The sequence below is a fragment of the Vanacampus margaritifer genome, chromosome 7 (assembly GCF_051991255.1).
Source record: "Vanacampus margaritifer isolate UIUO_Vmar chromosome 7, RoL_Vmar_1.0, whole genome shotgun sequence".
Taxonomy (NCBI): domain Eukaryota; kingdom Metazoa; phylum Chordata; class Actinopteri; order Syngnathiformes; family Syngnathidae; genus Vanacampus; species Vanacampus margaritifer.
Genome location: NC_135438.1, coordinates 23,545,149 through 23,566,615, shown reverse-complemented (window position 1 = coordinate 23,566,615; position 21,467 = coordinate 23,545,149). Strand labels below are relative to the sequence as shown.

The window sequence follows — 21,467 nt, the reverse complement described above, 5'->3', positions numbered from 1 at the left end:
CTGGTGACGTGTAATTTCCACCCATTAAAATGGTGGCATCGTGCCAAAAGCTCATCTGCAAGTGGTGCACTTGTTTTAAAGTACTTGGAATTTGTTTTTAATCAAGATGTTGCTTCAATAAAAGCGTTTAAAGTTCAAACTATCACAACTCCATCTTGGTTAATCAGACATCGATCAAATCATGTGATCGATGTTCGCGTGTTTGATGGCTGCTGTGGGGCTGATCTGATAAAAGGAGGGGTGCATGTAAACTGCAGATCGGAATGGATCACGTCACATGTAAACAGGTGGCTACAGATCTTCATTTGGAATGATTTCAACCGGAATAACTAAAAAGTCTCCATCCATCTCCGGCTACTGAGAACTACTTGGGTACTGATTAATACGAAAGCTACCAATTTGATACACACTTCTGGAAAGATTTTAATCTTAATCAAAATAATCATGATTATTTTTCCCATAATCCTCCAGCCCTACTACCTGGTACCCAGGTGACCCCGTTGGTGACACCTGACATATGTCCCTAAATGAGTAAATGGTGTGTCTGATCAATGGCAATTATTACACATGCACACACACACACATACGTAAAGACGCTATTGCTAAATTATAAAATACTATCCTTCATGGTACTTAAGTCCTATAGAGAAATATTGAAAATGGAAAGTATGCCTTTTCAACTAAGGAATACATTTTATGTTTAATTGCTGACAGTGAAACCTTAACAGTCATAATACAGTTAGCTCATTATTAACTTGAACGATTAGATGACTACTTATTTTTAGTGTGCTTTATCTTGTATGGGCTAGTTTCCTCTGAACAATCGCTATCAAGTGACCGAGGTCACATGTTGATAGTTATCTTGACTTAAATGACACCTGATCATGCAAAGAAGAATTTCGTATGCGCACATACATAAAATGTGACCCATCGCAGTGGTGGACACAAACGCATACTTTTAGTGGAGCAGAACGTTACTTACGCACGCTTTGGCAAGGTGATAATATTAACCACTTGGCCACTGCAGCTGAAACTCTAACACATGTTGTGTCCCCAGAGTAAATGGGGATAACCTTTTATCATATGTATCCGCTGTGCCAGGCTACACAGCTTCTGTCACATAGTTTTGTTGTGTTTGTGTTATAGTATTGTTATTATCATTTTGCCAGAAGTTAAATCTTTGGCTACCTTAAACCTTAACGGAAAAACATTATTACTTACTTGTACATTCACATATTGTATGTCAAACAAACAAGTTTGTGAGGAAACTACAGTCCCAGCCCATGAATGATGCCGCTACTCTGTGGGAGCCATTGTACAACAATTCAGCCACTAAAACAACTGCTCGCCTACAGAAAAACGTACAATGGCTGTATGTTGAACAGCCAAGATCGTTTTGATTCTCGAGTCATTTTGAGTTGTGTCTTTGTTACTATAAGTAGACCAGTCCTAATAAATTCCTCTCAATCTTGGAATGTCTGTAAACCTCAGTGAAAAGTTTGGGCATGTCTTTTGTGCTTACACGATTGATTGTGAATACAAAATGTGTATAACTATAAAACTAGTTCCTTGATGAACACATCAAACAAAATTGCTTTTCTCAGTGGTTAAACCAAAGCACAGCCTTACTTCCTTTCTTCATATCAGTGATTTGTGTTTTTTTCCCAATATTGCTTGTACAAAATAACAAATTTGCACTTTCCTCAAAAGACAAGCTTTGGTTTAGCAGTGCACTATGTAAAAGGACTAGCCTTTTTTTATGCTCAATAGAAAATATGCTCCCGAATCTCCACCTCGCCACATTCCCATTACTTTAGGACCTGTGTCCATAGAAACTGTAATCCTATTTACAGCAGAAGGCCTAAGGCCTATCATAAGAGGTCTTAGCTAGTAGCAATGTGAAACTGTTTCCACAATGTAGCCCCAACTGGGCCAATCCTCTTACAGCAACAGCCATATTGAAAGATTGTAAATGGCTTTTAAGCCCTCAGAGTCCTTCATTTCTTCATGTAGGCAGTTTATGCTGAGATTCTCTGAGACAAGCCAGTAATTTATGTAAGGATTATTTACATTCAATGTTAAATGCACATGCTGCCTCCAAGTGTGGCACTGTTACCCTAGTATGAGCAACATCCAGTGCCATACATCAGAACTGGAAAAGCCCAGGGATTTATTGTACAACTTGAATGATCAACTTTATATTGCATGGTTCTTGTTTAGTTGATGCATGGTAATGATAATCAGTCAGCAATGATTCACTAAAAAAATATTCAATATTTTTTTCATCAATGTTGGTAGATTCTCATTGAGTTCTGTGCAGGAGGGGCTGTAGATGCTGTTATGTTAGGTAAGTCCATATTTTTTACTGAAGTTTTCACCAGCATGCATTACAAACACCTTTATCTCTACAACCATTAATTATTTAATCTCTTTAATTGTTGCTATCTTTTGTGTATCCATCACTCTGTATTTTTTGTATCCATCACTCTCACAGAACTGGAGAGACCCCTGACAGAACCACAGATTAAGGTGGTGTGCCGGCAGACTTTACAAGCCCTTGTCTATCTCCATGACATTAAAATCATCCACAGAGACCTTAAGGCTGGCAACATCCTGCTTACTCTAGACGGCGATGTTAAATTGGGTAAGGGTTTGTAAAATCTTGTCATGTTATCAAGGAGAGTGGTTTCATCAATCAAACATTCCTGCAATATACCCATAGAGAACGATGCCCAATATGTTATATCATATTTCTATATTGTAGTTATGCATTCTTTTTAATTTGAAAAGGTAAAAATTCATAATCAATAGTACTTTCATAGTCAAATGCTTTTTTATTTGTGCGCTTGGCAGTAATCTCCAGATATTTTTCTTAGTGTATGGGATTTAAATTCTGGAAGTAGCACAGTAGTGTGCAATGATACCACCATGCATACATTCTGTATAGTACTGCGTGTGTTCACATGACTAATCCAAATACTAATTTGTCTTTTTGTTGCCAAGTTAATCAATTCATCCTTATATGCAGTGTGGGGGTTTTCCCAGAGCTAGCTAGAAAAAGATCAGATAACTCACTGTGCAAATGTATTTCCCTTGAGTAATACAAACTTGATGAGTTAATGTTATTCAACAGAAAGATATTGTATTTGTCATGAGATTGTCAACTTTATTCCATAAAACAAATTGAGGAATAACCAGGGAATGTAGGGACAAGGGGTTAAGAAAATGGATGGGTGGATGTTTATACTCATTGTAACCCATACATGTCAATTCAGTTTCACCAAGTGCATCAGTGTGTACATTTGTGTGCATGCGTGCGAAAGATAAAGGTATAGCTTTTAATTTTAGAGTTTTCTTCTGACTTTATGACTACACTTAAATTTGTATAATTAATGTAAATTTCCTGTGGCTCAGATCTGGTTTGATTTTTAATTAAATGTATTCCAGCTGACTTTGGTGTTTCTGCTAGAAACACCAAAACACTGCAGAGGAGAGACTCATTCATTGGGACACCATATTGGTGAGTGTTTTTTTTTTTTTGAGTTCTGTCAAAAAAAATGCATGTGTGGTAATTCTGAGGAACAGAAATATTTATTACTCCAAAAAATTTTTCACAACTTATTTCTCAATGCAACCTGTTCCGTTGCAGGATGGCCCCTGAAGTAGTCATGTGTGAGACATCTAAGGACCGTCCATACGACTACAAAGCTGACATCTGGTCACTTGGGGTCACCCTGATTGAGCTGGCACAAATTGAGCCACCAAATCATGAGATGAACCCTATGAGAGTCCTTCTGAAAATTGCCAAGTCGGACCCTCCAACGCTGATGCAGCCATCACGCTGGTGAGTAACAGCATGAAATTCTGTCAATTAAAGTTAAAGGGAACGTCAACCGCAAAATTTTCTTAACAATATGTTCTATGCAGCCCCACTAGTCTAAACACGGTGCTATTCTGATTAAGATTGATTGATTGAAATGTTTATTTTCAATATTTTCAGCATTATTTCAATACATACTGTAAATAGGTGACAATAATCAAAGAAAGAATAGAAGTATCAAAAGAAAACAGTGAATATAAAACAATTAATATACGAAAAGGAGTTAGAAGAAAAACCTTATATACTCCCACCCCTTCCCATTAAGTAAATGACATAACAACTTCCGTTCTTCTCTTACATACATAAATATATAGAAGCTTACATACACGTGCTATATGAATGAATACATGTAAACATACACCCATACCATAATACATTCATTTAACAACACATGTACAGTCCCACCTATGGATCTACATCTACTTCAGTCTACAAAACAAACAAACGTAAAAAAAAGAAAAAAAAAAGAAGAAGAAACTAGTCAAACTAACCAAAACAAGGAGAAAACAAACAAACAATTGTGTTAGTGAAATATGAGCAGCAGCAAAATCCACCCGTTTTTGTTGACATCACAGTTAGCTCAGATAACGACCAATTGCGGCTCAAATTGTGAACGTCACATGACCAAATGCAGAAAAACTAAGCTGTGAGAAGAATTCTTTAAATGTACATACAACATTGCCCTCTCTATATTGTTCATCTTTGCTCCTGTCTTACTGTGAGATTTGCAGTGCAATGACCGATTTTTTTTATTTTTTTCCCCCCGACTGTTGCCTCGGGTGGAGAAAATTGTTGAATGTTGAGCATTTATCTTTAAAGCAACTGAATGCAGGAAATTCAATTTTGAATCGCTCCTGCCACCTGTTGACGAAAAATGAAACTGCACACACCCTTCTTCACATACACAATGCATACTTGACTTCACATCTGCAGACAAATGGCGGGAAATTCAAACTAGAATTCCGTCTGAAAACTATTGGCCAGAGGCTTGCAGGAATAGCCATTGTGAACAGCTAATTAATCTACTAATTAGAATAGGTTTTAGTCTTAAATGGTCAAATAAAAAGGCTATTGTAAACAGTTTTTCCTGGCTCAAATTGAAGCAGAGGTGGTATCATCCTGATTATGATGGGTGACTTCCGTTGCAAGGTATCTGCATCGGTGCCAATACCTGCCTTATTTTAAGGTATCGGTACTCACAGCGGTGACCGATACCCTCCTGCGGCCGTTTTACGATCAGGGACAAAAAATTAGAAATTATATGAATACAAAGTTGCCATTAACTTCATGCAATTTTAAGGAAAAACAATGTATTGGGATATATATATATATATATATATATATATATATATATATATATATATATATATATATATATATATATATATATATATAGGTCTTTCTTTAAAAGCATCTTCCATTCATGGGTGGGGAATTTTATTTACTAGTGGTATCGGTATTTGGTATCAGTAGCAATGATTACTCACAAGTTGCGTATCGGTCGGGGAAAAAAGTGGAATAGAACATTTTTCATTCACTTTCATTTTTTACAGGCAACATATAATAATTCCATGTTTCAATAATAAGAATAATAGTTCCATTGAGAATATGACTATTGTCATGTTAAAGCATTCATTCATTATCCTTCACTCAGACTGGAGGTGGCGAGCAAATAAGGTGGAGGTGGCCGCCTCTGAATTTTGTACACAGGGAAAAACCCTGGTAAAGATTTTTTGGCCAAATTTTTACAGAGAACAGCTTTAAATATCATTCAGATTGATTTTATATTATGTGGCACATAAAGTCCCCTCCAAAAGTTATTTTTTATTTTTTATGGCAAGGTCAATTCCTTTGTTTTTCTTGTCTTCTAAAGACATTTGGGTTCAAAAAGTTCAGAATTCCAGCTTTTATTTCATGGTACTCAGGACAGAGCACCTTTTGTTTGAAGCATTTTTGCGTTTCTTACATCTGGATTATTTCAGTACATTGTGTCAATTGGTGCTGGTCAGTTTTTTGGTCGTGCTACGTTTTAGACAGTGTGATGCAGGATGGACACCTACATTTAATTGTCGCGTGCCAGAGATGATTTCAATCAAACAAAATAAGGTTGTATGCGATTGCTGGCTTCTCTAAAATAGGCATGACGATAGATTTATTTTCTGTATCTTAGTAATGTGTTTGTTTTACTACTACTGACACTTCAAATTCCATCACTTGCAACTTTGTTTTTTGACAAGTTGATCAAAGAGGCATCGTGCGGCAGCAGCCCGTCACAGCAGGTCCTCTAACGTTCCTCGTCCCACTTTTTATTTATTTATTTATAGTATTCTAATTGTGTTGTGCTAAATTGGTGGCGTTACTACAATGTTTTAGGTGTGATATAATCCTGGCAGAGAGTGTCTACGCTCGAGACTTTTTTCTTTGTTTCTGATTGATGCTGTCCTACTGCTGTGAGGAACTACGCCCCTTCAAACATTCCCGTCCCCCTCTGCGCGTTTGCTAAAGGCAATATGGAGAATGAGTGAGAGAAAGAGATTGAGAAGGGCAAGAGATTTAAAGCGTTCCTTTCTTTGATCATTATGGTTGTGAGGCTACTCTTAAACAAATACGATGAAAAAAACAGCTGGAAAACAGGGAGCATCACCTCTTTTGTCCCACAGAGACTTGGCTGCTTCCTCAGACAAGCCTTGGATTTATCCCTCAATTCAATATGCCATTGCCCGCTTCTGCTTTTTCAGCATGGGATGAACCTACATTCCCCCAAGGCAATGCTTCGGTTTTAATGTGTAATTTTTGTTCTAGTCTATTTATGTCCTGCACTTTGTTTCAGCTGTGGTTTTTCTTTTTTAAGTGCTCTATATATAAAGTTGAGTTGAGTTTATTTTGCACTTGCAGTGCTCTCCCAAAGGTTTCATGGTGGAAACTAGCAGTGCTACATAAAGCGCAAAACCCTCTTTTATAATTGCAAGTTGGTGAACATGTAATTTAGCACCTTCTATTTGGGATCTTTGTGATTTGCTGTTGTACTGTTGAACTTGTAGTTGGACTAACACTTGTCTATTTGATGTTGACTCTTTTAGGTCCCCAGAATTCAATGATTTCCTAAAGCGTTGTCTGGACAAAAATGTGGACAACAGATGGAGTGCAGCACAACTTTTGCAGGTGCCCCCCAAATGAACACTCTCATAACTTGTTTTTATTTCTCCCAGTTACAACTTTGCCACAGAAAATGATCACATGAAAACTACTTCCATGTTTCTTCACCACCTACAATTCAGTAATAAGCAGTAAGTCTGAGGTGCCATTGGTTTACCTGACGACTTTCAAGTCCAGTCCAGTCCGTGTATATTAGGGTTGTGAATTGCCTAGTACGTGGTGATTCGATTCGTATCACGATTCATAGGTCACGATTCGATTCAATACCAATTAATCCCGATACGAATCTATAAATTGATTATTACGATTATTATTTTTTACTCAAATTTAGAAAATACTAATCAGTAAACTAAGATTTGAATGAAAATTTATTTATTGATCTGAAGATTCAGGCTTATAACTGAGCCACTGCATTTAACAAACAGGTTGCAGTCGGTTTCATGTTTGAACAGCACTGAAATGAAATATTAAGGCTTAATGTTCCATTAATATAACATTCTTCCATGCTTAATGTTTGAATCCTAACCCTAAGTAAGACGTTTTGTTGAATATTTCCATAAAAAAAATTGATGTTTAAAAATCGATTTGGCCGCATATTGAATCGATTCGAGAATTGCGTGCTGTAATATCGCAATATATTGCCAAATCGATTTTTTCTAACACCCCTAGTATATATGCTGGAAAGATATTTCTTCCTTTGTGTTGGAGCAGACATCAGCAGAGAGGGCTTTTCTTTTTCCATTGGTTGACCTTGTTTGCCAATATACAGCTACTGTACATGCTTACAGAGAAATGATCGCCAATCAGGATACATCCATGCACACATAGATAAGACGAGAAATACTTTTACAGTGCTAGGTGCTTTGGAGGAAGGCTCAGGGGGTTTTAAAATACAGAATCACAGTCACAACAAAGGATTTGATTTTGAAGAAGTTCCATGTACTTACTTGTTCGCAGATTTGTAAGCCCAAAAAGGAGAGGCTGTCAAGCCATTCACACTGCAGTTTCTGGTGGTGGTATGCTATTTGTTGTATAAAAAATTACACAGGTCAGGTCAGTGTAAGAGAAATAAGAAACAAGACAAGATTGAATGTAATAATTTGTGAGTAAAACATTCAGTGTGGTTTTAACTTTAATTGTGCAGTATACTATCAGAAATGTAAAATGTAAAGTAGTACTGACTCAGTCCTATAATAAGTTGCCAGTTTTACAGAGAAGTGTTGAAATTTTGCTTTTACAAAGCAAAGTTCAAATTTGATCTGCACTGTCAGAGAGTTATAACGTTATGTTTATCACTATGGACTACTGTACTGCACCATACTGCGGGGTTTCAACAATTTTACCTCTCTCTTGTAACAAAGTAAACCAATTAAACCAACATATTAAAAACACTTCCCAGTTTGAAACAATGCAGGTATACAACACTGCAACTACAATATTATCCATATTGTCAATTTAAAAAATAAATATCCCTATGACAGACTGTAGAGTTGCATATTTTTTTATTTTATTTGTATCTTGGTCTTTTATGCAGCATTCATTTGTGTCCAATGTGACGGGCAGCAAGCCTCTGAGGGAAATAATAGCTGAAGCCAAAGCTGAGGTAACTGAGGAGATTGAAGAACACAAAGAGGAAGAGGAGGAAGAAGAAACCGAACCAAATATGGTGTGTAACTGCATTCGTCTTTGTTGAGTTTTTTGCACAATTAGGAAATGATGGGCACACATTTGCAGAGTACAAACTGCAAATATGTGTTCAACTTTGGAATCAGGAGCTCACGGTCCCACTGCGGACAAAAATTTAAGGATGGCTACTAGTTGTTGAAGACGTCTTAATCTGCTCTCGGGCGTCTGTTGAGCTGCCCTTGGGCAAGGCACTGAACACCCCCGTTACTGTACACCCTTTCTCTCTGACATCCGTGTGATTTGTTTCTCTGTGTGGTGTGTAATTGTATGTGCTGGATTTCTCATTGAGGGATTATAAAGAGTATAGTCAATTCTCAAAGCATGATAGGAAATTGAAATTCATTTGCTCATGAATGGATGCTGGATTAAATAATTGTATCTCCCAACATCAGTAAAGCGGATTGTTTCACATCAACTGGGTTCTAAAAATAAGTGCTACTTTGTAAAAACAATTCTATCTACTTCTGCTGCAGGGCCATAAACGCGCTCCCTCTGATGTCAGTGTTGCCAGTTCAGAGGATGAGAAGATTCCACTCTCCCCCACCATTTTGGAATCTGTCCCTGAGAAGAGTGAACCACGACTGCCCTTCACTGCACCCAATGAGATCCCCGTAGCGAACCATGTTGGGGAAAAGCAACAAGTTCCAGAGGAGTTAGAAACTGGCAAGGCCTTGCCAATCCCACCTGCAAAGCAAATGGAGCAACTTGAGATAGCATCTGAAAACGAAAAGGAAGTTGACACTGCTGAGGTTCCCGCCAGTCCAGAGGCCACTACAGAGATTCCAAAGGATGCAGCTTCTCCAGAGAAAAAAAAGATTACTCCAGATGAGTCAATCACACAAGCAGAAGACGACTCGCATAACCATGTTAAGGTGACTTCACCAAGTCAAGATGAAGAGAAGCCTATAGTAAAGATGAATACAGAAGATGAGAAGATTCTTCCAGACCAGGCTAAAGATGACAATTCAGACTCTGGTAGGAGCTCAACTGCAGATACTAGTAGTGTGGATCTGAATCTCTCCATCTCAAGCTTCCTATCTAAAACAAAAGAGCCTGGATCAGTTTCCATTCAGGTAACACACATCATTGATATTCATATATGTATTTATTGTAAGACTCTTGGATGATCAAACTTTGTCAAAAAGTTGCAAATTGTTAAATAAAGCCGTGATTATTCCTATCCTGTTCTCCCAGGAGATAAAGCGTCAGAAGAAGACATTGAAAAAGACACGCAAATTCATTGTGGATGGGGTGGAAGTTAGTGTGACTACATCAAAGATCATTACCGACAATGACACAAAGAATGAGGAAATGAGATTCCTGAGGTATAAATCAGCTTTTAGTCACATACCGTAGAAGTAAAATTTGCTTAAAAAAAAAAAAACTTTCCTAATAAACCAAACAATAGTAAATATGTTTTTAATATATCTGTCTTTTTTTCTTACTTCACTCCTATCATCCTCCACGTTGCCAGACGCCAGGAACTAAGGGAGTTACGTCTCCTGCAGAAGGAGGAGCAGAGGGCCCAGCAGCAGCTCAGCAATAAGCTACACCAGCAGAAAGAGCAGATTTACCGCCGCTTTGAGCAGGAGACCACAGTGAGTTCCTGCTGTGTATCCCAATTCATCTTTCGCGCCCCCGCAATATCATCTTTTATTTAGGGGATCTTTTTTTGTAGGGGTTTTTACAGTGAACCCCAGAATACTTGCAGTTTGGCACCCACTGATTCATCTATATACAGTTTTTTTTTTTTTCAAGTTTCAGGTTTTTGTGATGTGAAAAAAACACAGGTCTTGCATTCCTATTCTGTAGTGGCACATGTGTGGTTTAACTTGGACCTGCTATATGTTGTGCCCACTTGCTCTGCCGTGCACATTTTAGCGACTATAAAATGTTAACTGTCCTTAACCTTGTCGATTGGTCATGCCTGCAGGGTGCGGTGCTGGCATGACCAATCAACCTACACTTAATCAAACTGTTATACAATAACTGTTTTTTGTTGATATTTTTGTATATTTTAAGTTGTTGTACATATTTTGTACTACTGTTTTGTGATGTGGATGCAAAAAAGTAAGGGCCAAAAAAGGTTTTTTTTAAATAACAGCTTGAAATATGTTAAAATAAAGGGATCATTTTAAGAGATTTGTTTTTTCTTTAAGCACAAGAGACTCACTGAAAAGCATAGATGATTGACAGCCACTGTATTTTGCATGATTTCTTATTCCATTTGATTTATTTTCATACTAGTCTTTTGTGCTTTCAGAGTAAGAAGCGTCAGTATGACCAGGAGGTAGAAAACCTAGAGAGGCAGCAGAAGCAGACCATCGAGAGGTTGGAACAGGAACACACCAACCGACTGAGGGATGAGGCCAAACGCATCAAATCTGAGCAGGACAAAGAGTTGTCCAAGTATCAAAACATGCTGAAGAACCGGAAAAAGGAGGTCAGTACAATAACAATTAAGACGGTATAATACGGAGTGCGATATTTCTTGTAAAAATTAGTTTTGGTGGTGCTGGAACGGATGAATTGCTTTTCAATTTATTTCAATAGGAAAAGATCATTTGAGATACGAGTGTGGTCACAGAATGAAATTTACTCGTATACAATATCTAGTGTATTGTAATATCAATTTTTGTTAAGGAAAGGTAAGGAATCCTGACTGTAATGACAAGTTTGCTTCATATTATTTATTTGGTTGTTACTAACATAACTATGAGATTAATTTTTCAAAAATCATTTCCAGGTCAATACATTTTGTAGAAACTTTATTTGGACTTACGGCGGCATTGTTATTTACGTCGCAACGCATTCAGTGTGTAGTGACATAAAATGGCAGCTGGCTCTCTGCTGAGCAATTTGAAATGCGTATAAATAAAGCAAGGTAAGCCTCCTTAGCGTTCCGAAAGGGACGATAAAAACTCTTGAATGAGTCTGGTGAATGACGAGAGCAAGCCGTGGGGGTGGGTGACTCTCCCGATCGCATGTTGTTTCTTTAGGAACGCTACGAGGCTTAACTTGCTTTCTTTGTAGGCGTTTCACATTGCTCGGCAGAGAGCCAGCCGCCATTCTACATCACCATGCACTGAATGCGTTGCGACGCAAATAACAATGGCGGTGTACGTCCAATTAAAGTTTCTACAAAATGTATTGACCTGGAAATGATTTTTGAAAGGTGAATCTCATAGTTATGTTAGTAACAACCAAATAAATAATATTGAGCAAACTTGTCATTACAGTTGGTGTTCCTTTTAATTTCTGAACATAATAATAAACGCATCGTATTGGAGTATTTTGTCCCTTTCCACACCTTTTGTGTTATTATTTCTCTACATCCCTTCCTGGCCGAACAGGAAGTGAGACTCACTCCAAAGCATGTGAGAAAGGCTATTATGAAGCGTATTAAAAAGGATGTAATTGAAGCACCCCCAGAGGAGGTAATGAGCGTGCAATTTGTGGTGGACTGTTAACTTTCAGCCTTGTTTCTTCTCAACTCTTAGGTGAACCGTTTGCATACAAAATATGATGTTGGTAATATAACTGTAGTTTTTCCCTCCTCTAAATTTTCCACTTACACGTTTGCTCTGTCAGGGACAGTGGTGAGTGGTGACCTGTGTGGAGTGCATAGTGCAATGTGTAGGAGTGTAACACAGAACTTTGATCCACAGGGAGTGGTCCATGTTATGATTCAGTCCTTTCAGTTATCCTCCTGTACCCTGTGTAACGCTCCTGTACAGGATGTAAGTGAACTCACCTGTGTACATTTTCTTTTGAATGCTTTCTCATTGGAAATGAGAAAACATTCAGTTGTGGCTTTAAGATTGGCTTGTTAGCTTGTGTGTGTATGCACAGAACACCACGATTACTTAATCTCAGTTTTCAATTTGAATTTAGTAGATGATTGATTTCTTGCAGAAAATTCTTTGGGAGGCTGTCAATCGGCAAACATTGTGTTAGCGTTCTATAGTTATTGTGTATTATACAAACAATGTAGGCCAGAATGCAGTGGTTTAGTGGTTATTGTTAAGTAAGTAAATTGTATTTAGCACCTTTTACATACAAAAAGGTCACAAAGTGCTTCATAAGTAAAATTAATCACACAGATAAAAACAATGAAATACAAATACAAAATAAAGGCCAAAAAGACTGCCCATAATCAGCAGAAATCAGAAAGCTTGGCCTAACAAATATGTCTTAAAGGGACAGTAACGTGAAAAATTAACTATTTGGAGCTTTTATGGGTTTTTTTTTATGTTAAAATGCTAATTCCTCACCAAAAACATCGAAGTGGTGTTTTCCTCCATTCGCCCCTCGATGAAAAATTCTAGGTCAGTCTGCTCTCCAAGCGCCAGCCCCTCCCAACTCGAGAAAACGAGTGGGTGCTCACTCTATGACGTCATCAGGTGCGGAACCACCCCCGCACCACGTGTGCGGACTTAACACAAGCCTACTTTCTCTGAGGACCTCCACGCTCGCAGGATAGTGATACAAGTAGCCTTTATCAGTAAACATTCTGTCCAAATGAATTCAAATCAATCAATTATCCTTCACATTTGCAATGCCAAAGTACAATGACAATTGGCCATCGTAAATTCCCAGAAAGGTTCCGTGGCTGATACTTATGTAAACTACAAGTAAAAAACTTGCGCCATTGAACCAAATTTGAACGAATAGTGTTTGTGGTTAGCGCGCTCACCCTGAAAGCAGAAGGTTGCAGGTCCCAGATTGTGTTTTTTTTCCTCTTCCCTTTCCTCCTCTTCCACAATGATTTCTTGCGGCAGAGGAGCCGTTTTGCTTCAAATGTTAATTGAAGATTGGAACATCCATCCAATTTCCACATTTAAAAAGAGGCAGTTGTACTGCAAGGGTTGGCCGCTCTCACCGATGCCACTCAGAGGAGTGTGCGAACACGGCGCTCCAATTGAATTGGTATAGGACAAGCAACCACACGTGCAGAGGCGGGGTTTTACTGAACCGGGCGTTTTACTTCCGCGTTAATAGCCAGCAAAATAATCATAAGAAATGACATTGCCATGGTGTCAAAGGTAAGATTTAATCATTATATGCCTATAGTTAACTGTGGAAGGGCTTAAAATCCCGAGATACATCCCCTTTAAGTTGGCTCTTAAAAGCATCACTGGAATCGAGCAAACCAATAGACAGCGGGAGGCCAGTCCCGAGCTTCGGAACAACAGCCTGGAATGAACGATCACCACGGGTCTTAAATTGAGTACGAAGGACCATAAGCAGGTTTTGATCCAACGATCGAGCCTCTGAGAGGGCATGTGAGGGCACAAGTCTCTGATATACGAGGGATCTTGCAACGCTGTAAAAGTCAGTACAAGAATTTTAACATTTATTCAAAAAGAAAATGGGAGCCGATGAAGAACTTTAAGAACGGGAATGATATGAGCGCATCTATTGGCACCTTTAATGTCATCTTAAACTGTCTTTTCTTTCTGTATGGATGTATAGACATTGTAGATTACAAAATCATTAGTGTCTCATCCAAATGTTGGTTTACTTTCTATTCTTTTCTTTCTTTCTTTTTTATACTTTTTTAGAATTATTGGCGTTTTCAACTGGAGGGCTACACTCAGAGCATGGCAGCAATGAGACCAATATTTACTGAAATTGTTTTATACTGCTTCAGAGGTGGGCAATCTCGGGCCTCGAGGGCCGGAGTCCTGCAGGTTTTGTAGGTTTCTCACTTCCAACACAAGCTGATTCCAATCAACAGGATCGTTATCAGGCTTATGCAGAGCTTGCTGATGAGCTGATCATATATCAGCTGTGTTGGAGAAGGGCAACACGCAAAACCTGCAGGACTGCGGCCCTCGATGCCCACCTCTGGCTTAAAGCACTTCTGTTTGGATGCAATCTTCGTTTCGTTGCTTGTACTTGTGACGTGCAATGACAATAAAGTTGAATCGAATCGAATCTAAAATACCATCACGTAGGAGCAAGAGTTTCTTCAGAAGCAGCAGCAGGATCTTGACAGTGCTCTGAAGAAAATTATCCAGCAACACAAACATGAGCTGGCCACCATCGAGAGAGACTGCCTCAACCACAAGCAGCAGCTTCTTCGAGGTAATGATAAGTGTGTCTGCTTGTGTGGTTTTTGTGCCAGAAACAAATGGAAGAAGGAAGATCTTGGGGGGTTTTCATAGTTACTTCATGAAAAGATAATAGGTCTTTTGTTTTCTAACAATGTCAGTTGTTTCCAAATTAGTGTAAAAAATGTACTTTATAATTCTACCAAATTTTGGGAATGTGTAAGTGGTTTTATTTTGTTCATTCAGTTACAGTATTTCTTGTACAGACCGCAGGAGCGCTTTTCCCACATTTACTGCGACTTCTGGCATTCAGCGTGGCATTCTCCTTCAGTTAGATAAGCAGTAATCCCTCTCTATGGAGGAAGACTGGACCTTTGTAACCACATTCCTGCTAACCGGGTGGCGCCCCTCCCACTTTGATTAGTGAACAGCATTTTGTTATTGCATATTAAGCATGCATGGGACTTACTCTGCACACAAAAACACTTTTGAGAAAAACTTGTTGAACCAAGTCACGGGAGTCTGGAATTACGACATGCACTTTCACAGGGAGTAAAGGTGACTTCACGGCTTCAAATCTCCTTGGTGGTGGCTGCACACGAGCACCTAAAGCCTTCATCTATTTTCTTAACCATTTATTCTGTGCAAGTTACAAGGAAGCTGTATTCTATTTCAGTTAGCTTGGGGTAAATAGGAGGGCAAACCACATTACTGCCGTTCACTATTGCAGCTGACATCTGATAACAGATAAGATTTTCAAACTGCAAATCGGTCTTTAGTTCTTTTTTTTTTTTTTTTTTTTTTTGCTCCGACCTTTACACGTTTGTGTAATTGAACAAACAAAAACGTTTGTTTGTCTGCACACAGCAAGGGAGGCTGCCATGTGGGAGCTGGAAGAGCGTCATCTGCAGGAGAAGCACCAGCTGTTCAAGCAGCAGCTGAAAGACCAGTACTTCATGCAAAGACACCAGCTGCTGAAAAGACATGAAAAGGTGTGCCTCATTGTCCCACTTGCAAGTAATGACTCAACGTTTACTTTATAGCGGAACCTGAGATCCGCGCTATGCATTTCAAAGCACTGATTTTCCACTAATGTGTTCATATTAAGAATTAGATTAAAAGAAATACAGTCTTCACTTGACTTGTAAGTCAAGGTAACACAGGTTGCACGTGCATGGCTATGACAATTATATTGGGTTTTTCGGGACTGGAGCACATTTCAATTTGTTAAAATGAGGGGGAATGCAAAATGGTGTAAAACTAGCAATCTTTCCACTCAAGTGTAAAAAGAAGTTTACCACTGTTGATGTAAAAAGAAAAAGAAAAAGTAATTAAATTAAAAAAACACTCACCCTTAACTTTCACTCATTCACTCCCATCCATTTTCACTGAAGCAACCCCCTTCGCTCCCGGCAGTTTTACTGGATTTTGACTGATTTTGCAAAGCCCACATAATATTGTGTTCTATTGCTATGAAAACATGAAACCTAAAAACAGCCTTGATCTCTTATATTCTGCTGCCACCTGCTGGCCGTTTTTGTAACAACTACCATTGCCTCAAGCGTTCTCTTCAGTTCAGAGGCTGCATCAAAGCCTTCTGTATGCTCTAGCATTAAAACAAACAAAAAAAAAGGACCATGGTAATATTTAAAATAGAACGTATTCATACGTTTTTGGGAGCAAATGAGTTAATAAGTGAACTTAATGTCCCTTTATATCAGGGTTCACCAATTCCGGTCCTCAAGCTCGGAGCCCTGCAGGATTTAGATGTTTCCGCCGACTAGCACACCTGCTTCATATAATCAGCTCATCAGCATGCCTGATAACGTTTCTGATCTTTAGTATCAGGTGTGTTTTAGGGCTGGGGAGAAACTCGACCCAGTCGGTTGGGTCGACCACAAAAATTGGTCGACGCAAAAATGCATGCTTCGAAGCTATTTTAATACTTTTAAAAAACATATTTGCGGCAACTGGAAGTTGCCGGAACCAATATTTCGTGTTTCCACTCATTCACCAAAACACTACTAACTAAGATGCTTCTTAGGGTTCGTAGTCTCTTTAGACTAAAATGGGAGAAAATTAGCATCACTACATGTCTGAAGTTTGTAACAAACAATCCACGTCAAAATTGCTAAATAAATAAAAGAGTTCTAATGAATTCATTGAAGCCAAACACATGTAAAATGTCGGCCCTACGTGCGTCAGCATCAGGAAGGCGGTATCTACTATGTTAAACATTCGAGCAAGACTCACGATACAGCTCTGACTCCTTGAAGTTTTTTATTTTTTTCACTCCTCCAAGTAGCGTGCAGGCTGAGCCATCCAGCATTTACCATAAGTGTGCAATAACCAAGACAAATTGACCCAGTTGGCCACAATGCACTTAACAACAGATGCAAGGGAGTTTGCAAACGCGGACGTTGGCGGACCTTAGAAATTAACTCACTTCGCAATACTATTAGCTAGTTCAAGTACGAAGCTGCAATAAGCGAGTACTCATGACGTTATTGGATTTCAAATGGGATGGAACCAAAAAAAAACATCACGGTGACGGCGCGGGATACTGGAGCATAAAGTAAGTTACCTTTCCGTGCGGCTGCATCAGCAGGCAGTGTAGGCTTCGACAACTCAATATGTTTGAATAAGAAAAGCAAATATGTCAGGCTTAGTAAACATATGATGAATCTAAAGCGCTATTTCAGTGCACTCCGTTTATCATTTAATATTTGGATCAAATTGGATTTTTTCATATGTTGGACTATGAAGTGATTTTCAGGAATCGATTAATTGATGGAATAATCAATAGGAAACTCGGTTTAAAAAAAAAAAAGTCATTGGTGACAGCACTAGTGTGTTGGTAGGCGGAAACATCTAAAAACCTGCAGGACTCGAATTGGTGAACCCCGCTCTATATTGTTCATGATTCTACATGCAAATGTTTCTTTGTCTACATTTTTGATTTCTTCCCCTGCAGGAGATGGAGCAAATGCAGCGCTACAACCAGCGGCTCATTGAGGAGATGAAAAACAAGCAGACTCAGGAAAGAGCCAGACTGCCAAAGATTCAGCGCAGTGAGGCCAAGACTCGCATGGCCATGTTCAAGAAAAGTCTTCGCATCACCGGTGCAGCTATCACCCCGGAGCAGGAGAGAGAGAAGGTCAAACAGGTAACAACAATGTGGACTAAACTGTATTATTGTCATTCCTGGAAGTCCCAGTACAGGCTTTCCAAGTAAGGGGCGGTCATTAATCGCGCGTTAAGAAAAAAAACAAAATAGTGGCAACTACAGGAATTTAAATGAACTCAAAATTAACACACACATTTTGACACCCCTAATATGTATATTTGGTTGCTTAACCTCACACTTGAGTGGGTAGGCTGTCCAGACACTCAACAACTTGTACTATAAAACGAATAAAGAACACAATGAATTAAAATTGCCCATAATATGACTCCTTAAAATGTATTTTTCAGTTTGCAATTCAAGAAGAAAAGAGACAGAAGAACGAGCGACTCCACCAGCATCAGAAACATGAAAACCAGATGCGAGATTTACAGCTGCAGTGTGACGCCAACATCCGAGAGCTGCAGCAGTTGCAAGTGCGGATTGTAAACGCTTGTTTCCGCTGCCACTATTCACGCAACATACATTGACAGCGCCCGTGTGCTGCGTTCACAGAACGAGAAGTGTCATCTGCTGATCGAACATGAGACGCAGAAGCTGAAGGAGCTGGATGAGGAGCATAGCGTGGAGCTGAAAGAATGGAGAGAGAAGCTACGACCCAGAAAGAAGGTAACACTTGACACCGAATCGATCAACAAAAAAACATCTCTTTCATTGGAAGATCAGATTTTATAACATTGCAAAGTGCAGTATTGACAGCACTTCAGTTTTGCAATGCATTTTCTTCCCCAACAAGTTTAGAAATCATTCCAATGGTAACAAAAGATCCTAGAACAGACTCTTGAAAAGGTGAATTACAAGATCAAGGTACATCACTATCATCTTGCACCACGTCATTTCAGCCAAAGTTGACTTCATGGGAGATGACCAAGGAGGACACCACTGTTGAAAATCAAGCACAAAAACAAGACTGGAATTTTCCATCCTCCATGTTGACAAGCCACAAAGCTTCTGGGTGGTTGATAACCATTTGGACAGATGAAACAAAAAGTGGACCTTTTTTTTGCAAGGCACATAATTTTTTTCATCTCTTATTGAATTTAATTTTATTAGAAAAATGTAAGTAAGTGCTGTGAATGCTTTCTAGATGCTACATTCAAGCTGGAAATGGGAAATTTACAGGAAATGTTTGGCAATCTTGTGAGAAAAATTGTCACAGAATCAGTATTTATACATATGCGTTTGTATTACCATATTTTTTGCACTATAGGTCACACTTTTTTTGTAGTTTGGCTGGTCCTGCAACCCCTACGCAGGTGCAACCTGTATATATTTGAATTATAGCTGGGAGTGGCACCCAATATCCCCATTCCTTGACGGCAGCCAACGAGTTCTGGTTGGATTCGGAACTTGCGCTCCTAACTCTGAAAAAGGTTTTCTTTTTGGCTTAAAATGGCTTACCTGAAATAGAATGCTGCATCATATTGTCGGTTATTGGGCCTTTTAAATAGTAGATCTTTGTTGTGGTGTAGAGATAGACCCATATGTTTTTATCAGGGCCGATACCGATTATTGGTAGTCAAGGAGGCCGATAACCGGTATTTGAAGCCAATATTCATTTTCAGTTAAAAAATAAAAGGAAGGGGCGGCGTGGGGGAAGGGGGGGTTTGATCATGGGTATTGGCGTCAAAAAAATTTAAAATGCAAATGCCAATATTTACTTTGTTGTAATATCTTAAAGAATGTTAATTGAACAATTTTTCAGACTTTTCAAAATGTAGAAGTTTATTTGTTTTTTTTTTAATTAAAAAAATACCTGAAATCTTAAACTTTCACATTTCTTTGTTTTAATGTTGACCAAAAATAAAAGGTTTCCAGGGTCAGCAGCATTTCTTATAAAGTTAAAATTAAAAATAGTTCCCTGAGTTTAAAATGGTTTTAGATTTACCTTTTATCGGCCTTCATATTTTTTAAAAAGGCCGATACCGCTATTCATTAAAATGCCCAATATCGGTCTAACCCTATTGTGGTGTATTCTGCATGCTAAACTAGCGATATGTAACATATTAGTCGCCATGACTACTACTCCTTCTTCTTCTACTTGCTTTTGGCAGTTGGCAAATAGTTTTGGTGCATTACCACCACTTTCTATAGCACGCTCATCTCAGTTTTTGTTAAATCCCCTCCCCCCCAAAAAGTTACTTCTAGTCCGGAGTGGTTTATTATTTAAGTTGAATGACTTTATATATTTGTTTTCTTCTCTTCTTTATGATCGGTTGATTGCTTTTTTTTAAATACGGTATTAAAACACGTTCAACCAAGACGAAACAAAGAACAAACAAAATCCTAAGAAAGAAATTAAATAAGAAATGTGAATCTAAACATGGTGTTGCACTTAGGTTCTTGATGGGTAATAATTATAAATAGTCTTACTAGGCTAAAGCAGTATTTATAAAATGAGTGTAAATTGAGAAATCCATTTGATAGTGATATACATCACATCATTGTACAGGTTCCCAAAATGTAGTTTGCGACATATTGACATGCAGAAGATGGATGTTGTTGTTTTCTCTTGTGCCCCACAGGCCCTGGAAGAAGAGTTTGCCAGGAAGTTGCAGGAACAAGAAATGTTTTTTAAGATGAGCGGCGAGTCCGAGTGCCTTAACCCGTCGGCTCAGAGTCGCATTTCCAAGTTCTATCCAATCCCCAGCGTCCAGTCCACCGGTTTCTAGGCCAACCCTCCGCTGTCCACACGGCAGAGGGATTGATGCGGCTGAGCCTGTGCCTTCCTCTCCTATTCGGACCACCAGCCAAGGATGGATGAAGTTTTCCCTCTTTGAACACCTGTTTACTGCAGCTATTTCTATTGCAATTAATTTGCCCATCTCAGAGTCACTAAAGCACAGTAATCTATTGGCAGACCTTCTTATAATGAAATATTTTCCCATCCAGCCCAGTGCCTGTAGAATTACACATTGCAGGCATTATGATATGTTGGGCTGCTCCATTTTTTTCTGGTTTAGACATTTGCACACTAACTTATTAATTACATTTGAAAATCACTCAAACATATTCTTGTAAAAATGTATTTGATACTTTTTTTTTTTATGAAATCATAAGGTTTTTGCACATCTTGACTCGTCAATGATGCTACAGTAAATCCTATTACATAGCGGTATCTGTTAGGTAGGGATGATTGTGAAGTTGATGATTCTACCAATTGAGCCCTTCACATTTTTTTCCCCCTGAATGCCTTTCTGTCTCAAGGTGTGAGACTCTGGTGCCATTTTTTTCAGTTCCCCAAAACAATGGACAAGGTGGAGGGAGACGTTATCATTCTTCAACTAGATAGAATCACACATTAAAAAAATAAATAACAGTTCCTCTGAGAATCTGATATGCAGTGTCCCATAAATGACAGCACCACTACCACTGTGTTTTAGCAATAAAGCAGCATTTATTCAACCGGTAAGGCAGTCAGCATTTTCCCATTATCCATAATTCAGGGAGGCATTGTTTTGTTATGTGTACATATTTATCAGCAAGAGCATTCATCTACGAGCTT

General features: G+C 38.7%; 2 protein-coding genes across 4 annotated transcripts in view; one reads left to right on the top strand and one right to left on the bottom strand.

Moving 5' to 3' along the window:
- LOC144054740 (STE20-like serine/threonine-protein kinase) overlaps nt 1-21,467 on the top strand; it is a 28,079-nt gene that overhangs the window by 6,000 nt on the left and 612 nt on the right. Inside the window, exons 3-18 of one of the 3 annotated variants that reach the window (XM_077570005.1) lie at nt 2,299-2,347; nt 2,495-2,644; nt 3,448-3,520; nt 3,650-3,844; nt 6,961-7,042; nt 8,571-8,702; nt 9,196-9,795; nt 9,917-10,047; nt 10,197-10,320; nt 10,986-11,165; nt 14,683-14,812; nt 15,646-15,770; nt 17,753-17,944; nt 18,253-18,378; nt 18,458-18,571; nt 20,488-21,467. The exon at nt 20,488-21,467 is cut by the window's right edge and continues 612 nt beyond it. In XM_077570005.1, coding sequence (XP_077426131.1) covers nt 2,299-2,347; nt 2,495-2,644; nt 3,448-3,520; nt 3,650-3,844; nt 6,961-7,042; nt 8,571-8,702; nt 9,196-9,795; nt 9,917-10,047; nt 10,197-10,320; nt 10,986-11,165; nt 14,683-14,812; nt 15,646-15,770; nt 17,753-17,944; nt 18,253-18,378; nt 18,458-18,571; nt 20,488-20,634 — 2,550 coding nt within the window. In that variant the 3' untranslated portion in view covers nt 20,635-21,467. The other 2 variants (XM_077570004.1, XM_077570006.1) reach the window with 2 other exon arrangements.
- Nucleotides 21,336-21,467, bottom strand: part of LOC144054742 (uncharacterized) — a 32,442-nt gene continuing 32,310 nt past the window's right edge. Inside the window, exon 51 of the mRNA XM_077570009.1 lies at nt 21,336-21,467. This exon is cut by the window's right edge and continues 1,218 nt beyond it. The gene's annotated coding sequence lies outside the window, so the exon portion shown is untranslated.